The sequence below is a fragment of the Falco cherrug genome, chromosome 10 (assembly GCF_023634085.1).
Source record: "Falco cherrug isolate bFalChe1 chromosome 10, bFalChe1.pri, whole genome shotgun sequence".
Lineage (NCBI taxonomy): Eukaryota > Metazoa > Chordata > Aves > Falconiformes > Falconidae > Falco > Falco cherrug.
This window is the reverse complement of record NC_073706.1, coordinates 17327175-17349640: the sequence shown is the minus strand read 5'-3', so window position 1 is coordinate 17349640 and position 22466 is coordinate 17327175. Positions and strand designations below refer to the sequence as shown.

General features: G+C 58.9%; 1 protein-coding gene across 1 annotated transcript; it reads left to right on the top strand.

Annotated features, from left to right (window-relative positions):
- Positions 1–875: 875 nt before the first annotated feature.
- On the top strand, positions 876–22020 carry ZDHHC5 (zinc finger DHHC-type palmitoyltransferase 5). Its single transcript, XM_055722226.1, is given in 13 exon segments — positions 876–981; positions 5323–6662; positions 15293–15414; positions 15855–16012; positions 16122–16294; positions 16407–16509; positions 17013–17104; positions 17211–17343; positions 17775–17898; positions 18824–18876; positions 18878–18937; positions 19087–19967; positions 20490–22020. Coding segments are annotated over 12 exon segments (2169 nt in total). The 5' UTR covers positions 876–981; positions 5323–6558; the 3' UTR covers positions 20656–22020.
- The last annotated feature ends 446 nt before the right edge of the window (positions 22021–22466 follow it).

The window sequence follows — 22466 nt, the reverse complement described above, 5'->3', positions numbered from 1 at the left end:
TAAGGTACAAGCCCCGACTGGAGGCAGAGAAGGTGGTAATTGGGTGGAGCTGACCGGGTCCGACGGGAGAACTTTTAGCTCCTGTTTTAGAGGCCTGTTTGGGGACGTTTACATCTGTCTCTGTGCCCGTGGTTGCTGTTGCCAACGTGTCTCATAATGCAATGGCAAGAGGCTGGATTTGTGCCTCGCTTGCCACAGTGCATGGGGTGAGACACAGCTGCGATGGATGAGACTATGTTCTTCCCTGCTTTGTCCTTAAAATGGGGCTAATCCTGTGTAAACCAGTGAGATGGGCAGGGGAAGGAGGATGGGAGTGGTCTAAGCCAGGCTGGGAGATAAGCACTGAGTGGATGCCGGCCTTCTAGCTGTTGGCCGCAATAAATTATTTGTCCGTTTTCTGTATCTTATTCTCCTTAAAAAACCTGTATGTCTAACTGCAGAGAAGTGCAGTTGTATGAGGTGTGGGCCATTTCGCCTGATGCCAGGACGGCCATGGAAGCCTAATTCTGGCCGGGTTTCCAAACTTCCCCGCAGAGCAAAAGCGTCTGGTACGTGTTGCTGCGCATCCTGCTTTTGAACTTAAAGCAGGAAAGTGTCACCAAATCATCTCCTTAAGAAAAGGACTCCTATTCAGGTACAGCACTGAGCACAGTTAAGGCCTGAACTCTATTACGTGGTACAGGGGTATAAGAAAACAGTCTCCTGTGGGGAGGACCCCATGGCTTTGTGTTGTGGCCAGATTTACTTTTCCCTGTGACATCCAGCCATCTGATGGTGATGGCTCTGCTTTTTAGCTTGCAGTCTGCGTCTTGGCAGTCTATGTCCAATCCTGTTGTCTGGGCTGAAAAAAATCCTCATTTGACTTTTCGCTGTCTGTGCTCTGTGATCGCAGGGACCCCCTGCACAGAGGGGTGCTGGCTGCAGCCCATTTCCAATCCCATTGGCACCTCTCTGTGCCAGAAGACAGGGAGGGTGGCGGAGGTGAGTGATGTTCTCGTGTTGGTGGTCTGCAGCATGAGATGTTTGGTCTGGTTCAGTTGTGTTCACTGGCTGGCAGGTTGGAGAATGCATTTGCTCTGTCTGCTAGTTTTTAGAGTCTTAAATCTCAGCAGTAGATGAGAGCTGATTGTGCAACGACAAAATTAGGAGAGGGAGCCTGTGGAGGAAGGAAAGGGGGGTCCTTGGTCACAGGCTGGCCTTCTTGCTTGGGCTCAGCGGTGAGAGGCCAGGGGTGCTGAGGCTGAGGACAGCAGTGAGCTCTCAAATGGGCTTCTCCCTGTAACTCCTGGGTGTAGTTAATCAAAACAAAGTGGGTACAGGTAAAGCACATCCTGTCTTTGTGCGATCCTGGATCTGCCCTGTCTGGGAGTTGCCTCACGTGGAAGGAATTGTTTTCTGTTTGACCTGCGCCGTGGAAACTTGGTTGGTTTGGGGCAGGCAGGCAGGTAACCGCGGATTGCAGTGAAGTGACGTGTGTTTAGGAACCAGTAACAGAGTGAACTCTCTCCTCCCCGTGCCATTACACACCTGTCCCCGGGCGGTGGTGAAAGGTGGTGTGTTTAAGGAAAGCTTGTAATGTTGATGTGCATGTTTCCTCCTTCCAGGGGTAGGAACACGTCAAAGAGCTGCAGTGGTTATCGACAGCCATTGAAATAAGGAAGGAATGTTGTGGGCTGGTTACATGTGTTTTCCCCAACCCAGCACAGGTGGGGAGAGCTTGGTGAAGCGTGTTTTCGTGTCCTGTCTGATGCTCCAGAAAGATCGAGCCACAAAGCACCCAGCTCTTCGGGCTACGTCTGGGTAGATTGCTAGAGAAGAGAGCTTGTAGCAGACCGAGTAAAGCAGGGTGGAAAGCACGGTAGGAAGTAAAGGAGGAACGTGGGGCTTTGAGAAGCAAGCACTGGAAGAAGAGGAGATTAGCATGAGACTTTACAAGGCCTTACCTGAAGAAAAGGAGACTCAGATGGAAAGAAATGGAAGGTGGCAGCAGTCATGCTTGCAAACGTCCTGAGGGAAGGAATTAAAAATGAAAGGAAGTCCCCAGGAAGGGAGATGAGGGGAAGTAGACGCAGTCCCTCATGTGAGTGGAGGGAAACCCTTCAGACTGGGGAAGAGTGTTCTGGAGGTGGCTGAGCAAAGCGGAGCCAGGAAAATGCTCTGAAAAAGGGGTGCTAGGATTGGAAAAACAGGTGGAATTCCCAAGGGAGAGGGAAGGGGCAGTCACTGGTGACGCACACACTCAGTAGAGTTTGATTGCAGGAGAAAGGAGTTAGGGCTGAGTTGAGGGCAGGTCCAGAGGAGCTAGAAAGGAGGAGCTGCCAGGCTGGAAGTGGCAGAGGGAGAGAAATCGAAGGCAGGAGCAGAGCTCGTAGGTAAGCGCGATGAGCTGGGGACTCTTCTGAGCAGAGAAGTCTGTGAGAGGCCTTTGTGGATGGGGATGAAGCGGCCAGAGAGGCAAAGGGTTTGGAACAGAGGTCTTGATAGACCAGAGGTAGATAGGCTGCAGGAGGGAAAGGCTAGGGAGGAAGGTGTGTATTTGGGAGAATCTGTGTGAACATGGCCTGAATCAGCATGATCTGTGGGAAGTCAGGGTGGATTTTGCTTGCATTTCTCCTGGATGCTAGGGTAAACGGCAAGGACAGTCAGGGTGAGATGAGGTAAGCCACGTAGTTCAACCCAAAGAAAAGAGGATACCCTGAAGACTGCACAGCAGAGATCCTGGCACGCCATGCCGTGCTGCACCCTTGATGGCTTTGGCAACCTGGATGTTCCCAGCTGTAGGAGGATGAGACCTGTTGCCGCGTGGCTGGGGCATGCAGGTGTCCTGGCCTCGGCTTCCCGCTCTCGGCCCGGGGGCTCAGAGGGCAGCAGGCTGTGCCTGCGCAGCAGGGCTGGGGCGGGCAGGCTCCGGAGGGGCTCAGCACCGTGTGGGGCACGCGGAGGGAGTCTGAGCTGCGTGGTGGCTCTGGGAGCCGGGCGGGATGGGCTCAGCAGCCTTCTGTAGGTTTGATGAGTTGCGGAGTTATTCTTGGGCAAAGGCAGCAAGGAGCCAGGGATGATATTTGCATTGCACCTCGCTTGGGTGTCGCTAATGACAGCGCTTGGGATTTCTCCCCCACACTTAGTGCATGTTCAGGTTGACTGTCTCATGAGCAATTATCTCAACTCATACATTCTTTATTTGATGAAGACCTCGCTCCTGCACTGCCTGGTGTTCATTTCTGTGCTAAGCTGAGGTGGCACACAGGCCTTTGCAGAGGCATGATGTGCCGGATCACCCTGTGTGAGGGCTTGGAGCACTTGAATTCATCGTTCCCTCGTCCTCAGGTGGAATAGCTGAGGCAGAACCCAGCGGGACCTGCTCGGGCTTCAGGGGCAACCATTGGGGAAGCACTTCGCCCTGATGAGGTGCACACTGATTGTGCTGTGCGGGGAAGGGGGTGGAGAAGATCTCCGGAGGAGGAATACCACAGGAAAAAACTCCTTCAATTTGGCAGTATCTGTTTGAGTTCGAGGTGTGGCGTTGTTTTCATGGCGGAGCCTTTCAGAGAGCTGGGGTGTTCTGTTACAGCAGATGAGCACGTTAGCAGATTGCTTCTGCTAAAGTAATTAGCAGTGATGTCATCTTTGTACTTCCGAGTAACCTGCCCCTAGAAATGCTCTTTGCCTGTATTGCAGCCGCAGCCAGCTCAGAGGACGAGCATCTCCCTCCCTGGGCGATGGCATTGCGGGGTTCACCTTTGTCCGGTGTCGGGCTTTTTCCTGAATTGTGTGTGTTGGGGCTTGCGCTCGTCTCTCATCGAAGCTCAGTATCATATCTTGGAGAGCAGAGTGAGGCCAGGGAGCTGCTGCTCTGCAGGAAGCTCTGCGCCTGCTGGGGAAAACCACTGTTTTCTCTGGTGTGACTCCTAAACTCACCACGGCCGAGAACTGGAAGCAGGTGAGACTGCAGCTTTCCCCAGCCGGCTCACAAGCATCAGTCCAGCGCTTCCTCTTGGTCACAAGGGCAAAAAGAACGTGGTTTGAGAAGTTGAGCTTCGTTTCTGCAAAAGAAGAGCTGCTGCACAGTGGGAGCGGTTTCTTCATTAGTCAGCCAAAGTGACTGACGCCTTGTTTTGTGACTGAACTGATTTAATTGTAATATATTCCTGTCATTAAATGTGCCTTTAATTTTGTGCCACCATTCTCTCAACCTTCACCAGTGTTTAGTCAGCACTAGATATTTCCCCGGTCCACTCCGACGAAAAAAACTGAGAGGTAGAAGAGGAGAAAACTGGAAGGGGAAAGTGAGTAAGTCGTTAGGGCTCTGTACTTGGACCTGCAGTGCAGGAGAGGCCTCGTGACGGAACCAGGAGGCAGCAAAGTAGAGAGCAAGTGACAAACTGGGGAGCAGTTGCTGTAGCAGTAATAGTCGGTGCAACATCATCGGTGACTAGCTCGTCCCTGAGCTGCGGCAGGCTCTTGGGCATTTGGAGTTTGGGGCAGGTTGGTGCCTCCTGTTTCTGTTTCCAGAAGGGTTTGGTTTTCCGCATTTTCTGCAGCGCCTCTTTCTCTTGCGTCCTCATGGTTGGCCAAGGGTCACACGTTCCCAAGGGCACCCTGAAACAGTCGGGGCTACCTAGTGAGAGCCCAGCTCTCCTTTGGCCAGAGCTATGAGTACCTGCTCCGGTCGAGGGACTGGTGTTTTCTGTGGACCTCTCCCGTGTCCTACCCTCCGGGGGAATGGGATGAGATTCCTGGCTGTCTTTTCTTTCTGCGGTCTCCACCCTCCTATTATTAAGTCTCCAAACCTCTGATCAGCCCCCTCACCTCAAGGGAACCGCTGTTCTCTAGCGATTGGACTCAAAGCTATAACTGCGGAAAGGCAAGAGCTCGTAGGGTCCCTCACCTTGCTCAGGGCTCGGCATGGATTTCTCAGGCGGTGTCCGATGGGTTAGGTGGCTCGGCTTTCTCTGCAGCCAGCGCTGTGGGGCCTTGGGGTAGGAAGGGAGATGTCAGGCTGCGGCCGGGCTCACTTGGCTAATCACAGCTTCCACAGCATGGTCATTACTCCAGTTTTGCAGATGTGTAAAGGGATGCTGATGTTGGGTGATTGGCCTGGGGCTATGGCGTCGTTGGGCGTCAGAGCTGGGCTCAGAGATTGGCGTGTTCCTGATTTGGGACTTGACAATAGGCTTTTAAATCTACCAGGCGCTGTTTCCATCCTTCACTAAATGCCTGCCTCCGTGTCCTGGGGGGAGCTCAGTGTTGCTTTAGTGACTGTTTTGATATGACTGTGCCTCTTCTTTTGCCTTGTTAATTTTTTACTTTTTTTTTTCCTAGGTGTGGCCTACCAGATGTCAAGTTTCAATGATTTTATATAGTTTTTTTTAAAGACAAATGGATTAATGAAGAAGAATTTCAGTGAAGGAAGGGGAGTTAAAAATGGAGCAATTTGGAACAAACTGAGATCTGTTCCCTGCACCGCTTGGGCGATGGCTGAGACAGACCTATTCAGCACCGTTTTCACCATCGGTTGTCTCCTGGGCTTGTAAAACTGTGCCCTGAAAGCTCTCCTCCAGATCTCGCTGCAGATCTCTCTGTTAACCTACCCATACGGCTTGGAAATGGTTGCCACAGAAAAGATTTAATGAAATTCCTCTCGATGCCCAACCACGGAGTGGATACTAAGCCTGTGGAAAGGCCTGGGGGGTCAGGAGAAAGGAACAAGTAGGAAGAGGACAAAAATCACCATCCACTGGACCTTTCCCTCCCACCCCCCTTGCAAAGAAAGGATTTACAGCTCAACCTTGCACCAGCTGTTCCTCAGCTTTAACCATCAAGAGATAAATAAATAAAATTAAACGGCCACTGCCAGCCGGCCAGTCCCGCAACCCAGTGAAATCAGGGAGAGTGTTTTTGTGACCCCCTCCAGCGAGGGGGAGGAGGAGGAAGCACAGCAGCGCTGTGAGGAAGCTGGCAGATTGCTTGCCAGACAAACCCCTCCTCGTGTGCGGCAACCGGAGGGGGCTGCAGCGTATCAGAGGGCAGATTAAAAAGGAGAAGTGGCTTTTTGGCAAGAAGTTTACCAATATCTTGCTCTTTCCCAGGGTGCTCACTGGGTGCAAAGGTGCGCCCAGCTCCTCACCCGGCACATCACGCTCAGCCCCTTGCCCAAGCCTGGAAGGCTTCCTTCCCCCTCAGAGCCTGGCTGCTGGCATCGGCCGTGTGGGGACCTGCTTTTTGCAGGCTGAGGGAAGCTCATAAAGACTCTTGGCATTCCTGCCCCCAACGGTTGCTTTAAACCCAAGTCTGGGTCTCTGTTCTGAATTTTTTATGTTTTTAAACCTCCATCCCTGTGCCTGTGAACTATTGCAGAGCAGAGCGTAGTGTGGACTCCTCTCCTGGGGACCGACGGGGACTTCTGTGGGCTGTCTGCTGCAGAGCTCACCCTGGGAGCAGGCGTGGAGGCTGGGTAGCAGTTCGCCCCCATCCCCCTCCCCTTCTCGTCTTGCTCTGCTCTGACTCCCGCTGGGCCTGGGCTATGCTGCGGGGCGGATCCCCCACCACAGCTCCAACATGCCAGCAGCATCTGGAAAGAGATTCAAACCCAGCAAATACGTCCCGGTCTCAGCTGCTGCCATCTTCCTAGTGGGAGCCACCACCCTCTTCTTTGCCTTCACGTGAGTCCCAGCTACTCGGCCAAACAGCGGGGAGGGTGAAAGGCAACCTGGCGTCCCACCCCCTTCCCTGCAGTGCCGTGGGGTCTCGGGGGCAGAGCCCACATGAGGGTTATCTGGGAGAGGAGCTGTGACTTCTTGCCGGACTAAAGGGGGGATATTGTGCTCTGGGTGCTAAAGGATGGACGATGGCGTAGCCCTGCAGTCCATCAGAGCGATTCAAGCTGGATGTGTTTCTCTCGGTTTTGCTGTGAGTGAGCCAGAGGAAGCGGGGCACGGTGGATCCCGGCAAGGTGCTGTGCCATCGCTCAGCTCCAGTTCCTGGCAGCCGCTCCTCTTCTGTCTTTGGGTGTTTGCACAACTCGTTCGCCTCACTGGCCACTCTCTGGCAAATCAGCCAGGCTGGGAATTAGTTTGTGACCTGTAGGTGGAAAATGGCATAGATAATTTTTCTCCTATGGAGCAAAGTCAAGTGGTTTGGTAGACTGGGGCAGGCTCTGTGTTATTTTTAGAGTTTCGTAACTGATTTGTGAGCTGCAAAGGAAAGTTCAAGGAGAAGTACTCTGACCCCTGCGTGGATCTCTCACTGCTGCTGATGTCAGCCTTGCCCTGAGGAAATGAGGGTTTGGTATCTTTGGAGAGGACCCAAAGGAGGTGGCCTGCCGGTGCGTCTCTGGGGCCCGAGGCAGACACCTGTGTTGGCCTTGGAGCCAGTGGGGAAAAGCCAGGGTATAAAATGGTATCGGTTACTGGCGAGGGCCAGGCTGTACTGTGGGGATCTCCCTGGGCCGGGAGAGGGGTAGGGCTGCTGCTTAAGTTAACGTTTTCCCTTCCTGGCTGACAAATAGCTTACAACCTCGCTCGGGCCCGAGCTGTACCAGTTCTGGGTTGGCGACAGGCAGGCAGGCAGGGTCTCAGGCACTGAGCCCCTGGCAGGGAGCTGCCTGCACGCCCCTGGGCGGGTGCTGAGGCACGCCTGTGCTGGGCAGGAGCGCCGGAGCACGGCGGCCAGGCCGGGCCGCTGAGCCCTGCACTGTGTTCCTGGGGCCAGGCTCTGCGGGGGGTTATGTTTTGGGGGGACAGCAGAGAGATTGCAGGTAAGATGTGTGTTTCTTTGTGCTCCCACGTTGGAAGACTTGATGGTGGCTCTGGACGGAGGGCGCAGGGTGCTTGTGGTGGTTCAGAGATGTGCTGGTTGCTGGCCTGGGACGTGGAGAGGCAGGGGAGAGGAAGGCAGTTGGGTGACTGCTGCCTGCATACCCTCAGGCAGGGTGCCTGCTTTGTGGCACCCTCCAGCCAGCCAGCTGCCTTCGGCTCTGCTTTGCCTCTCGAGCCTCCCTCCATCCCTCCCGTCCTCTTCCCATCCATCCCACCTCAATCCTGTCCCCCTCCAGTCCATCTCGGTCCATCACTTACTCCTCCTGCCCCAGCACTGCGGAGGGGCAGAGCACACACCGGTCTGAAGGTGTGGGGCACTCTGTTCGTCCAGCTCTCTCCAGGGAGGCGGGAGATGATCTCAGCTCCCTTTTTTCCTCCCTGTTTAACTGACTATTTGACTTCACTGTGAGCTGCTTCTGGCGGGACCCTGGCCAGGCAGAGAGGGAGATGCACCTGCTGTTGCCGGAGAGCATCTCCCACTCACTGGGATGGCTTGCTCTGGCGGGGCACCTTCCATTGCTCCCCGGCGAGAGCTTTCTCTGCTGAGGGGTTTCACTGCTGGGGCTGGGCTGGGGATTAGCCGGAGCCGCGGGAGGCAGCTTCTCCTTGGAGGCAGAAGGTCCGGATGTCGCTCCCTGGGATGGAGCCATCGGTGGTTGGAAGGTCACCGTGGCTTTTAACGCCTGGCAACAACCGGGCAATAAAAGAGTAATTTGACGACTAAAGGACAGTTTGATTTACTCCTTCCAGCGGCGGGAGGCAGCTGGCAGTGTCGCTCAGCAGCATGCAGCAGTCCCTGGCGCTGAGGCACCGAACGTGTATCAGGCCAGCGCTGCCGGCAGTGCTGAAGCTGGAGGTTTTGCTGCTTCAGGCGTCAGACACACGCAGGAAGTGGCTGACTGTGTGCTGCCACTTCAGGGGGATGAAGGAGAAGAGGAGGGAGCAGGCGATGTCCTCTGAGCAGCTGTGCGCGACACAGCGTGACTTGCAGGGACAGACGTGCCTCTGCTTTGTCATGGCGAGCTGCACGCTGCGCTTTGGGGCAGGGGGGTGGGGAATGGCAGGGCAGCCCTGTCCCCCCAAACCCAGTCCCTGCCGCTGTGGCCAAGCCCACAGTACCTGGCTGCAAGCTATCGCAGCAGCCGATAGCGGCGCGAGCGGAGTGGCGCGAGGCATCACCAGGAGCAGGCACCAGTGCTGCAGAGCAGGTTTGTTCAGAACAGGAACACCTGGGCAGGGTCGCCTTAATTGTAGGTCAGTGGATGTTATTTAACCTACTTTAAAACATCAAATTAAATCTCCAGCAGAGCAGCAAAGCACGGTGCATTTTCACACGGGATATTCGGTGGGAAGGGAGTTGTGTTACTCCCCGATGTTACAGTTCTCTGAGGGCAGTGTCTGCCCGGGTGCTGGGGTGGGATGGAAGCAACACAGAACCACTCCACAGTTTGCCACCTGCCTGTGAACCATAGGACTGGTTTTCTGAGGATCACTGTGCCCCCCTTTCCTGCCTGGCGAAAGGCGGGCAGAGCAGCTGCCAGCCTCCTGCCTGGCAGACCTCGACACTGGCTGTCCCTGTCCCCCTCCACAGCACTTGCCATGCCTGGTGTGCTTGCTGCAGACCTGTTTGGGAAGGTTCTGCCACCAGCATTGGACCTAAAGCTTGTACTTTGGGAAGTGAAATGGAAGTTGCGAGGTGGGGGGTGCTCTGGGACACCTCCCATGGGGCCTCCTCCCAGGCAGAGAGCAGATGGGGCTTGGCATAACTCTCTTGAAAGGTTCCAATTGTGTTATTTCTAGCACATCTGCTGGACACCTTTTGGTCCATCCACACTGGCCCAGGATTTATATCTCTGGGCCAAGAACTCTATTTAATTGATTAATTTAATTAGGAGATGCTGCAGAACATGTGGCAGTTGAAATGAACTGAGGCTGATTGTGCTGAAGGGAGTGGGTGGTGGGAAGAGGGAATGTTCCTGTCCTCCCTCTGGAAGGAGTGGGGGTCTCTGACTTGTTGGGGGCTCAGACAGGTGCTGCTTTAGGACTGAAATTCCCCCTTGGGGTCAGTTTGTGCATTCCTGCATTCCCCCCTGCTGCTGGCCTGTACTGGTCCCTGCTCCTAGCACGGTGGGTGCTCAGCCTCCCCTTCCCCTCCAGAGCAGGGAGGACCCCCAGCCTGCCCTTGGCAGGGGCTCTCTGGCCAGTGTGCCATCAGCCAGCCTCCTCCTTCCATTTGCCTCCACTCTTGTTCATGGCCACAGCTCAGTGTGGCTTTTAGGGCTGTACAAAAGCCTGCAAAATATGAACTGTTTCTTGCAATCAGGTGAATCTGTCTGTAAAACCTCTGACTCTGAATTTTCCTCCTGTCCTTGCAGCTGGGGAGGCTGCAAGGGAGCTGCATCCGTTTGGGAAAGGAGCTCTCACCTCCATCAGCAGGTGGAGAGAGGGGAGGAGGTAAAGACTTGGAGGAGAGGGAAAGGAGAGGCAGGAGGATGGGGATGCCAGGGCAGGATGTGGCAGTCCCTGGAGCCAGCGGTGCCTCTGGTACATGGTGGCATGCAGGCTCCTAGTTGGACCCACACTTGTGTGACCGTTGGGGTGAGCAGGGGTCGTGTCTGCAGCAAGGCCTTCGGGAGCTGGAGAGGCAGCAGGGCGAGCCCAGCCCTGGCACTTGCTAGCCCTTCCTCGCTGGCCCGGTGGCGGGTCAGAGTCCAGGGATGCAGGCAGGGTGGGGAGGGTGTCCTCAGGATGGCTTTCTTCGGGGGGAGGGCAGGGGATGAGGGGCTGCAGGGTGGCTTGGAGCCTGTGGAAGGGAGGAGAAGTCAGGTTGGAGAGTGATGGACTTCTGCTATGACTGGATCAGAGATGGGCTCTTTGCCACCAGATGTGACTCAGTTTGCCCGAGGTTCCCCGATTTCTCTTATGCGCTGCCAGAGACAAGTCTCAACAGCTCTTCTAGCGATGGGTGTGCTTTGCATCCCGATCTAGAGAGGGAACTTGATGAGTTCTCAGAGACCTGCATAGCCACGATGGTGAGCAGCCTCCCTCCTCTTCCCCTGCGGAGCTGGAGCCCGTGCTTCCCGGCTGCTGCCGGCATCAAGGCAGGGTCTGCAGCCCTGTGCTCTCTGCCTGCGAGAGCAAAAGGCAGCAGCACGTCAGTGCTTCTGATAATAAAGTTTCCCCTTGGGGATCGGCAGCCACCTTTGCTCCCTGTGCTGCAAAGGACCATGTTCCCTCCCGTGGGGTGGGGTTAGTGGTTGATCTCGGGGAGGTGAATCCCTGGAGTTTGAGGCCACAAGCATGGATTTGGTTCGAGTAATGTGTGGTCTGTGTATGGTGAGGATTTCTCTTTCCCTCCCTGGGTGTGGGGAGAGCTGGGAGGGTGGCAGGCAGTGGGCTACCACACGTGGGAGTGCCGGGGAGGAGAACCTGGCTTTGTGCTTGTGACTCAGGAGTGCTCAACGTGAGGCTTCCCGTGTAAGCTGTGGGTCCCTGGGGAGGGTGTTCTGCTTGCCCTGGCCTGTGAAATCCCACCCGGGGGTGGCATTGCACCCCTGGCCAGTTGTTCAGAGTGTAAAGTTCGCTGAGTGCAGAGCAGCCCCTGGCAGCTTGCCTGGCCAGTTGCAGGCAGCTGGCAATACCTGATCGGGACAGGGGTTGTGAGCTGGCGCCGAGGCACCACACCGGCTCCTCCGATCGGTTCTCCCTTCTGAAGGTCCAAGTTCAGTCTTTCATCCAGCTGTGGAGGCTGGCTGGCAGGTCGGCTCTTGGGGTGATCAGAGTCCTGCCTTAGGGTTTGCAGCCACCCAAAACCAGAGGCCAGGTTTGGAGGACGTGCTGCAGCGAGCCCTCTGCTCCCCCTGGAGCTGAATATGCAGCCCCCAGAGCAGAGCTGGACTGCCAGGGCAGGGGGATCAGTGTCGCCAGGCAAGTCTTCTCCGTTTGACCCATCGGCATCATTGGTTGTCCCCTTAAAGCTGTGGCTGCATCCTTCTCAGTGCCAAGGTGTCTGGAGTCTGCTGGTGCTCTCTTAGCTAAAGGGTCAGTCTTTCTTGCCCCTGGGGACCTGCTTGCTGCCATCCTGCCCCCCCCCGGGAGCTGTGCTGCTCACTCCTGTGAAGGGCTCGGTGCCCAGCAGCGTGGGAGGTGATGGGGGAGGTATTCCCTTCCCGCTGGAGGGCCAGTTCTTCCCTCTGCCTGTCCCAGAGCTTTGCCAGCCTTTGCTGAAGCAGCTATCTTTCCCCTGTCCTGCCAGGGTCTGGCTTTAAGGCTCTGGGCTGCGTGTTTGGCTCAGCCTTGCTGTTGGCATTTCCATTGTGCAGGGATGGCTGGTGTGCAGTGGGTCTCCCTGGCTCCCCTCCATCCCTTTCAAACAAAGATTTGGGCTGGGATTTCTCTTTCTAGAGAGAGCAGCTCATTACTCGGTGTTCCTGGAAGGGCTTTCCCTATCTTTAAGGCTCATCTGAGCCCCCCTGCCCCTCTCCCTCCAGCAGTCTCGCTGCAGCTGGGCAGGGAGCAGAGCTAAGGAGGCTCCCTCGAGCTGGAGTGCTCAGCTCAGTGGTGCGGGGTGCTTGGCTCTGCCCTTCCTTGGGACGAAGGGACATTACAAGTGGCCACCTTCCCCGTGTCCGATGCCCAGGGCAGGGGAGGAAAGAAGTGCCCTTCAAAGAGGCTGCCGGGCCAGGAGGGCAGGGAGCAGCCCTGCTGGGTCCCTCAAAGGCCGGGACAGCAGTGGTGATGAGGAGGGGGGGGCTATCTCCTTGAAACTGCACTGCCAGCGAGGCCTCTGGCCCTGGAAGCTGCAGGGAATGGGTGGTTTGCTCCTTGCCCAGCACTTCTGCTGCCAGGTGAGTACCGGGGGCTGCTGGCTCCCTGCTTTGCTGCCTGCCCTGCTGCAAATACCAGTTTCCCTCTGCAAGACTGGGAAGCTTTCTCGCCTGGGAGACTTTCTGACTTTCATTTTCTGCAAACCCCTGAAACCACTTGAGCATTTCTTGCCAGTGCTGTTCCAGTGGGTGGCCGGGGGCAGCCCCAGCAGCAGCCGGGTGCTGGGGCAGGTGGGACGAGCCCTCTCCCCGGCACAGCCTGCTTGTCGGAGGGGAGGAGGAAGCTGAGCTAGGTGTGAGTGCCTTGCTCCTGGCATGGCTTCCAGTCCCGTGGTGGCTCCCAGCAATGCCGGTCATACTGGGCTAGCTGGGCTCGCAGTGGCTAGTGTGTTGTTGCCTTGCTCAGGTCTTGGCGTGGCAATGTGGCGTTCATCCCATACCTCTCCAAGGCTGCTCTCCGAGAGTTTTGAGGCACAGATTGGAGACTGCTCCTCCTGACCAGACCGTCCTGGCTGTGCCAGTGCTGCCTGCTCTGCGGGGAATCCAGCTGGCTGGCTTCCGAAGGAGACGGCAGGGCCAGTTGCATCAGGAGGCAGAGCTGGCATGGTCGGTGCTGCGCAGGTTGTGAAGGAGCCGCTCCCCGCCCCGGAGGAGACCTCTTGGTGAAACATGGAGAGATGCTGTCTCAGATATGTGGAGGCGGGGAGGCATTGCCCAGGGTGCCCAGGAGGGTGAGGCTCCCACCCCAGCCAGGCGCTCGCTCTGAGCAGCACGGAGGAGTGGGCTGAGGGGCGGAAGAGGTTTTGGAGAAGACAACTTTGCAGGTGCAGGGCTGGGGCCTGGAGGTGCTGCAGAGGGTGGTGGTGCCGGGCCCTGCTCCGGGAGAGGAGCAGGAGGAGGAGGAGTGTGCTGGTTGGTAGAGCAGAGCTTGGCTCCTGGTGTGCTCTGCTAGCCAAGTGTCTTGTCAAGTCAAGAGGGTTTGCTCTCCTGCTCTCCTCTTGCCCTCATTGCTGTGCCGGGACAGGGACTGCCTTCTCCTCGGCCGGTGCAGGGCAGGTCCCGCTGCTGCTTCCCACCCTCGCCTGGCACAGGGAAGGGCCAGGGCACGGAGCCATGCCCGGTGCCTGGGTGTGCCCTGCCCGCCTCTCCCTCCTCCGCTGCCAGGTCGGTGCCAAGGCAGGTGTGCCTGCTCTTCCAGCCCGGACCCACCTTATCTCCTGGCTGCCACTTGCCTGGAGGCGGCCCTCCGCCTGGCACCGTCCCCTGTCCCCTTGGTGCCCTGTCCCCTCGCACGCTGCCCTGTGTGGGCCGGTGCCCCCCCTGCCCTTACTCAGGGCCCTGCTGGCTCTGGACTGGGCTGAACTGGGGGCGAAGCCCTGGGCCAAGGGTTTATTCTCAGTTGGAGCCTTGCAGAGGCTTTCAGGGCTGCCATGACAAGGACAAGGGCCGCTTCGGGGGCGATGGGGCCTGTCCCCTTGGCTGGGTCCCAGCGGGTAGCAGTGGAGGAGGGGATGGGACCAGTGCCTGCCCCTTCACCTCTACCTGCTCGGGGGCTGCAGGGGATTACAGCGCTGGCACCATATGTCACCCTGCCCGCCAAGCCCTGCGCTCTGCCCCTCTCTGCTCCTGCTGCCTAAATCCATCTGCACTTATCGCTGCAGGGGGAAGAGAGGGACAGATGCTGTCCTAGATCTGCAGGATTAAACTCCCAGCAGCAAAGCAGATTAGGGTATTACGCTGGCGCCTCTGAGGGGGAAGCCCGCTGTCCGGAACCCGGCCTGCCCAGGGCAGCGGGGAACGGTGGTGGTTCCCTTGCTGTGCTCCCATGGAGGAGCTGGGTGCTGGCCGGGCAGGCTGGCACAGTGGTGGGGTCCCCATGTGCCACTGGAGTTCGTCTCCAGGCTGGGCTCCAACTGCAGATTGTGAGGAGCAGGAGCAGTGCTGGAGGCAGTGGAGCTGCTGCTGGTTTTGCATCCCCTCACAGGGTCCCCTCTGTCCCCATGCTCCCTGCTGTGACACGTGGAGGGCGACGCTCGGGTCCCCTGTGGCTGGATCCCTCCCACGTGCCTCCCATGCTGTCAGCCCGGCTCACCCTGTCCTCCCCACTGCCTGCGGTCACTCCCCGTGGCAGCAGGGTCCTGCGCTGACAGCACCTCTGGGGCTGTGGGTGCAGTTTTTGCTCTCCGCTGGTTTACTGGAGCGGTTCCCACTCCGGCCCCCCACAGCTGCTCCCCCAGGGCTGGGCGTTAGGCTGGTCTGCGGAGCGTGGCTGAACACACCCCCGGTCAAGCTGGCCTGGTTACAGCTCCAGTTCAGGAGTGGAGGGCACTGGGTGAGAGCAAAAGGAAGAGTTGTTTGGCAGGGAACCTCCGCAGCCCCCCGCCTGGGCCGGAGCCTGGGAACGCGGCCCAAGAGCAGGGGACGTGGACTTCCCAGCCAGGCCATCACCGAGCACGGGGCTCGGAGGGGGCAGCTGGCACCCGCTCAGCCCTTGCTCTCCCTGGGGGCACCGTCAGAGCTCAGTGACACTGGCCTGGGGCTGTGTGGGGGGCAGGACCAGTGGGGAGGGGAGGGGGGAGGCAGTGGGAGGCGCTGGAGGAGTGACCCGTGGGATGAGGCCTGGGTGTCTCACTGCTTCTGTGCCTGCAGGTGCCCGGGGCTCAGTCTGTACATCTCCCCAGTCATTCCTGTCTACAATGCTGTCGTCTTCCTCTTTGTGCTGGCCAACTTCAGCATGGCCACCTTCATGGACCCAGGCATATTCCCACGAGGTGAGTCTGGCTCTGCTTGGGAAATGTCTCAGATAGAGCTGTCTCCTTCCTCCCAGGCAAAGAGGATTACCTAATCCCAGAAGCCATGAGGAAAGCCCTCCTTGCCCGTGCCGGGTGGGATCGGGTGGTGACACACGCTATGGGGAAGGTAGCTCTGGGTTCAGCACCCAGCCTGTAGGACCACGTGGTGGAGGGAGTGTAAATCCTGGCACCCCATATGGGTGCCGTGGTTTTGGGGCAGAGTCTGGGAGGCACACACCCACCCAACCCCCACGTTTTTAGGGGTCCGTGGCTGGTCCCTGTGCCAGGTGAGATGGACCTGGTGACAGCGGAGGGCGATGCCGGGCACCTCCAGCTCAGGAGGGCAGGAGGCTGGCTGGGCCCTGGCGTTGCCTTCCCCTCTGCCCTGACATGTGGCTGCGCTGGGGTTTCCCCATCAGCTGAGGAGGACGAGGACAAGGAGGATGATTTCCGAGCTCCGCTCTACAAGACGGTGGAGATCAAGGGCATTCAGGTGCGCATGAAATGGTGTGCAACCTGCCGCTTCTACCGGCCGCCACGGTGCTCCCACTGCAGCGTCTGTGACAACTGTGTGGAGGTGAGGAGCTGCCGGGTCTCGATTCCTCTCTGTTTCCGTGCAGAGTTTAACACATAGTGCAGGCAGGAAGCCCAGGCAGCCCCTCACCCCGTCTTCTCCCCACCGACAGGAGTTCGACCATCACTGTCCCTGGGTCAACAACTGCATCGGGCGGCGCAATTACCGTTACTTCTTCCTCTTCTTGCTGTCACTCACCACGCACATCATGGGAGTGTTTGGCTTCGGCCTGCTCTATGTCCTCTACCAGGTGGAGGAGCTCTCTGGCGTCCGCATGGCGGTCACGTATCCTCTGCGAGGCCACAGGAGCGGGGCCAAGGTGGGAGGGCCGTGGCGGGGCTGGGGACAGTGTGCTGTGGAGCGGGGCTGTGGCTCTTCCTTAGCTGGCTGCTGACAGCATGGTGGTGATGTGCGTGGCCGGCCTGTTCTTCATTCCCGTCGCTGGCCTTACGGGGTTCCACGTGGTGCTCGTGGCGAGGGGCCGTACTACCAACGAACAGGTATGGCTGCGGGGCTGATGCCAGGGCCGGGAGTTTTGAGGCTCCCTGGGACAAGACAGATGTCGACAGGGTGGGCTGAGGCAGGGGAAAGCCACTGAGCTGGGTAGGGGGTAGAGCACGAGATGTCTGCGAGGGGAGGCTGAGAGCACCTCGTCTGTGCAGCCTGAAGACGGGGGATCTTTACTGAGGCTGTTGGGGGTGGCTGCAGAGAGGATGGAGCTGGACAGGCTCTTTGCAGGGGGGCAGGAGGCGATGGGCACAGCTAACGAGGCAGCTTCCAGTTAGACGTTAGGGAAGGGCTTTTGCCCCTCGAGGGTAGTTGAACACTGAAACAGGGACCTGGAAAAGGGGGAGCGTCTCAGAGTATCTCCATCCCTGGAGACTGTCATGAGTGAGCTGGACAAACCCTGAGCAACCTGACCTGGCTGGCTGGAGTGGAGACACCCCCCACTGCCAAGGTCCCTGTCCACCCCGGTAACGCTGCGATGCTCCTCATCCCGCAGGTGACGGGCAAGTTCCGTGGTGGTGTCAACCCCTTCACCAACGGTTGCTGTAAGAATGTCAGCCGGGTCCTCTGCAGCTCCCCGGCCCCCAGGTGAGCCTGGCACAGCACCACTGTGCCCCGCTAGCCCTGCAGCGTCGGAGCAAACTGCCCTGTCTCTAGCTCCAGGCCTTGAGCTTCCTCCTGCCCCTCTCCCTAGGTACCTCGGGCGCCCGAAGGCCGAGCAGACGGTGCTGGTGAGACCCCCCTTCTTGCGGCCCGAGGTGTCAGATGGTCAGATCACTGTCAAGATCATGGACAACGGTATCCAGACAGAGCTGAAGAGGACGAAGGTGAGGAAGGTGGGGATTAGTGCTCCCTGCGTTGGGGCATTCCATGGAGCCCAGGGGTGCAAGCCTGCATCCGTGAGTAAAGAACCGAGTGAGCCTTGTCACGTTCCCCATCCCCCTCCGTGTCATCTTGTTCTGTGTCCCCAAGGGACAGAAACCATGTCCCTCCCATGCGGCAGCGACCACATGAGGCTTTGCACCCTCCGTTGCCTTTCCTCATCCTTTCCTTCCCCCTTGCAGCATCCTTTGGAGCTCCCTGCTCCTCAGCACCTCCCAGCACCCGAGGCACATGCCGCCTTCAAGCGCTCAGTATGTCAGATGGCCCAGGAGGCAGCGAGAGTCCCCGCGGTGTTGCCGCCTGCTCCCTGCCTGCCGAGGAGAGGGCTGAGGTCTCGGTACCCCTCTGATCCTCCCTCTGCGCTTTGTCTCTGCAGTCCAAAGGAAGCCTGGAGGTGACAGAGAGCCAGTCTGCTGACGCCGAGCCGCCACCCCCACCTAAGCCAGACCTCAGCCGCTACACGGGCCTGAGGACACACTTAACCCTGGCCACCAACGAGGGTAAGGAAGGCATGCAGGGTCCCAGGCAGCCGCTGGGAGGGGAGCCCAGGGCTGTGCCAGGCAGACCAGGAGCCAGGGCTGTAGGTGGAACAGGCTGCAGGGCAGACCCGAAGGACATCAGCAGCACCGTGTTGTGGGGCAGGACGTGCTCGTATTTCTGGGCTGGTCTGTGTGGCCCCTTGCACCAGAGAGGAGCAGGAGGCCAAGCCGAGACAGCGTGGTGCTTGTCCAGAGTGCTGTTGGTGGCCTGTGACAGGCAGGCTTGCAGGCTGCCCTGCATCAGGCAGGCACAGGAGCATCGCCAGGATGAAGGAGGCAAAGGAGTGGCCGGCCTGGCTTGGTGGCAGAGAGCATGTTTGTGGCAGCCTGCGTGACTTGCTTTCCCCACTTGCCTGAGCATCATCAAAGCAGCATTCGGAGCTGCCTGCAACAGAGGTGGGATGTGAAGGGCAGAGCTTGGAAGCAGCCGCTTCCCGCAGCGGGCTGAAAGCCTCTGCTGCTCTCCCCGTCCCCCTGTCGGGGCTGCAGCACTGCCCAGCCCTGCTGCCTGGAGAAGGGCTGTGGCGTGTGTGTCAGCGGGGTGACCAGCCAGCAGGTCCACAGTGTGCTCAGGCACCCGCTGACCCCTCTGTGTGCACACCCTGCTGACCCCAGGGTGTCACCCAGCCTGCTGTAGGGGCAGGGAAGTGCTGGCCCAAAATGCATTGCCACGGGGACACATTTTCCATCCCACTCCGTTTTCATCTGCCCCTGGTGCGCCTCTCCTACAGCCCATCCCTCTCTCTGCATCCACCCCCCTGGTCTGTCTGCCTCACAGGCTCAGAGCCGGTTCTTGGGAAGGGAGGGCAGGGCTCTGCACACCACTCCTTCCCCGGGGAGCTGCCACGTTTCTTCTGAGCATCTTTCTTTCTTCCCCTGCCTGCAGACAGCAGCTTGCTAGGCAAGGACAGCCCCCCCACTCCCACCATGTACAAGTACCCGGCCTGGCTACAGCAGCAGCAGCAGCTCAGCAGCTTTGCCCCACTCCACCAGTGCCAAGGTAAGGCTGCGCCCACTGCCCAGCCCGACAAGGGGGGAACCTGGCCTCGAGGGGATGCCACCTGGTTGGGGGAGAGTTTGGAGTGGGCACTGGGAGCTTTGCCAGGGCTCCATCTTTCTGTGGGTGACTGCTGTGTGTCTGCCCCTCAGCTGAGCCGCGTGAATAGCCTGAAGGAGCCCAACTCCATCTGTGAGAGCAGCCGCAAGCCCAGCTACCGCTCAGAGCCCAGCCTGGAGCCCGAGAGCTTCCGCTCACCCACCTTCGGCAAGAGCTTTCACTTCGACCCGCTCTCCAGCGGCTCCCGCTCCTCCAGCCTCAAGTCGGCCCAGGGCACGGGCTTTGAGATGGGCCACCTCCAGTCCATCCGCTCAGAGGGCACCACTTCCACCTCCTACAAGAGCCTAGTGAACCAGACGCGCAATGGCAGCCTGTCGTATGACAGCCTGCTCACGCCCTCCGACAGCCCTGACTTTGAGTCGGTGCAGGCAGGCCCAGAGCCCGACCCGCCGGTGGGCTACACCTCGCCCTTCCTCTCAGCCCGCATCGCCCAGCAGAGAGAGACCGACCTCCATGGCCGCTTCGCCAGCGCCGTCTCCCCCAAGCACGCGCCGCCCCGCGAGCCCTCGCCCGTGCGCTATGACAATCTCTCCCGCCACATCGTGGCCTCCATTCAGGAGCGGGAGAAGCTGCTGCAGCAGCCACCGGCACCAGGCAGGGAGGAGGACGTGGGGCTGGTGGACTCGGGCATCCAGTCGACACCAGGCTCCAGCAACGCCCCCCGCACCAGCTCTTCCTCGGACGATTCGAAGCGCTCGCCCCTGGGCAAGAATCCGCTCACCCGCCCGGCCCCACCCCGCTTTGGCAAGCCCGAGCCCCCCCACGCGCTCCGAGTGCGCTCCCTGGGCTCCCCTGACCAGCCCGCCGCCCCCCACCTGGGAAAATCCGTGTCTTACAGCAGCCAAAAACCAGCGTCTCAGGCCAGCGTCCCCGAGACGGAGGAGGTGGCCTTGCAGCCCTTACTGGCACCAAAGTAAGTACCGGAGTGGCCACCTCACACACAGCGTGGTCTGCAGCCCCACAGATGGGGGGGCCCTTGCCCTGGGGGGAGCCGACTGCCCATCACACCCCCTCCCCACCTGGTGCCCCCTCCAGCCCTCCTTCCCCTGCACCAGCGCCCTGGGACAGTGAAACACCCTCACTGGGAAGTGATGCTACACCTAGCTTAGAGAAGGGTGAGGGAAACTCTCCTCCTCGCCTGCCTTCCCCCTTCTCCTCCTCCTCCTCCTCGCCTGCCTTCCTCCTCCTCCTCCCCCCAGAGCAGAGCTGGCCCCACCCCGGGCCACCCCACAGGTCTCTCTGGGAGCTGGGGCAGCTGTGGGTGCTGGAGGTCCCCGGGGAGGGCAGGACTGTGGCTGCTGGGATGCTGGGGTCCCTCCCCCGGGTGACAGCAGCCCTGCAGTCCTATCCTTCCCCCTGGCTTCAAGACCTCCCCGCGGTGCCGCGCTCCCTCCCCCTCCTCACACCCCATGTTCATCCTTCCTTGCCTCCCCAGGGACGAGGTGCAGATGAGAACAGCCTACAGCAAGTCCAATGGGCAGCCCAAGAGCCTGGGCTCGGCCCCCCCGGGCCCGGGGCAGGTGCCCCTCAGTAGCCCCACTCGTGGGGGAGTCAAGAAGGTCTCCGGCGTGGGGGGGACCACCTACGAGATCTCAGTATGAGGGGCAGAGCCGCTCGCCCCCTCACCACCTCCCAGGCTGGCACCCACCGGCCCCCGAGGGACGACACGTGGCCGGACACTCTGCGGACTCCAGGGAGAGCCGGGCCAGGGGGCAACGGGCCAGCGGCCCCCGCCGCTTTTCTCTTTCTCCACCCCGCCCCGGGACTTGGTGGGCTGACACAGACCCGAGCGGGGCTGCTCGTCCTCCACCTGCCGAGGACTGCTGCCGGCAGGTGCCTGGCCGGGCTCGGGGGCTCGGGGGCCACCCCTGCAGCCTCGTGCCCGGCAGCACCGCGGCTGCGCCAGCCACTTGTGGGCCTTGTGCAATCAACCGCTCGCCTAGCGTGGTAGGAATGGATTGTTTTTAAACCAGAATACTTTTTTTTATTATTATTGTTACGGATTCTATTTTTTTTTCTCTTTCTGAGTTACCAGGTGTGTGTATATATAAATATCTATATATATAAATATAAATATTAAAAAAAAAAAGCAGAAATTATATATCTTACCCAGAGAGCGGAAGAAACTGCCCCTTCCCTGCCTGGGGCCCGGCCCCCACCTTGTCCCATCCCTCACGCAGGGTCGGGGCCACCCTCTGCATTCCTGGCATGAGCTGGGGCAGGGGCCTGGCATTGCTCTCCCACCCGGGGTGGGCAGGGCCGTGGGCTGGCAGATGCCCCCCTGGGCTGCCCTGACACCCCCACACACCCCCCCGGCCCCTGTCGAAGGCCAAGGTGCTTTCAGCCGAGGACACTCTCCTTCCCAGTTCTTCACTTGTGAAGCCCGCAGCCCACCCTGCCTGGGGCCTCACAGCACGGGGAGGAAGGGTGGAGGGGCAGCCCCTTCCCTGCACATCCCCAAATCCAACCACCAGCTGGCACCGCAGGTGCCGGCAGGCGCAGAGAAGCACTCATGGGCTCCAGTCTTTCCCCACTTGAGGTTTTCACCCTTTTTATGTTTCTCCAGGGTTTGTGTTGGTTGGGACGGGGCTGGGGTGCGTGTGTTATTTTTGTTGCTTTTTTTAATTTTTAAAATGGGTCTGATAGGGTTTTTTCACTGTCACACAGTTGGTTTTATTTCCGTTCGGGGAAGAGGAAGGCCAGCGGGGTACATCCCCATAAAGCAATATTTTCTCATCACATGCCAAAAACAAAAAATGCAGCCAAGGAGCCCAGTGCTCCCTGTCCCCCCACCCCTGCCCGGGCAAACCACCCCATGCAGGGGCCTGCAAAACTTCAGGCACTACTTGACTCTTTCTCTACGGCAATATGTCTCCCGAGGCCTCTGCAGAGCCATGCCATTGTTTTTTAATTATTATTATTAGCCATTTTAAAAATGAGGAATAAAAGGATATTTAATGAGCCGCCCTGGTGGGCATGTGTGTGCTTTGTTTAGCGTCTGGGGACAGAGGAGCCCCTGAAGAGCTCCCGTCCTCCAGTGTCTTGGCCTTCCCTCCTGCCTCACAACAGGGAGAGGAAAGGGGGGCCCAAGGAGAGCTGAGCCCAGCTGCGTTTTGGGGAGGCACCGCCTCAGGGTGCTACTGGGAAAACTCAGCTCCTGCAGAAGCTAAGGTTTTTCTCAGGGCATGAGGAAAGCCGCTCTGGGGAAGGCGTTGCAGGAGCTGGCGAGGCTTAGGATCCTGTGCAAGATGCTGGGACCAAAGGAGGACTTTGGTGTCATGCCAGGACTGCTGCTGGAGCTCCCAGTGCCTGCAATGGCAGCTGGGGTGCTCTGCCAGCAGCTGCTTCTGCACAGCGACACGGTGCCTCTCCAGGGTCACTCCTGTCCTCGCCAGGCCCGGGAGGTGATGGG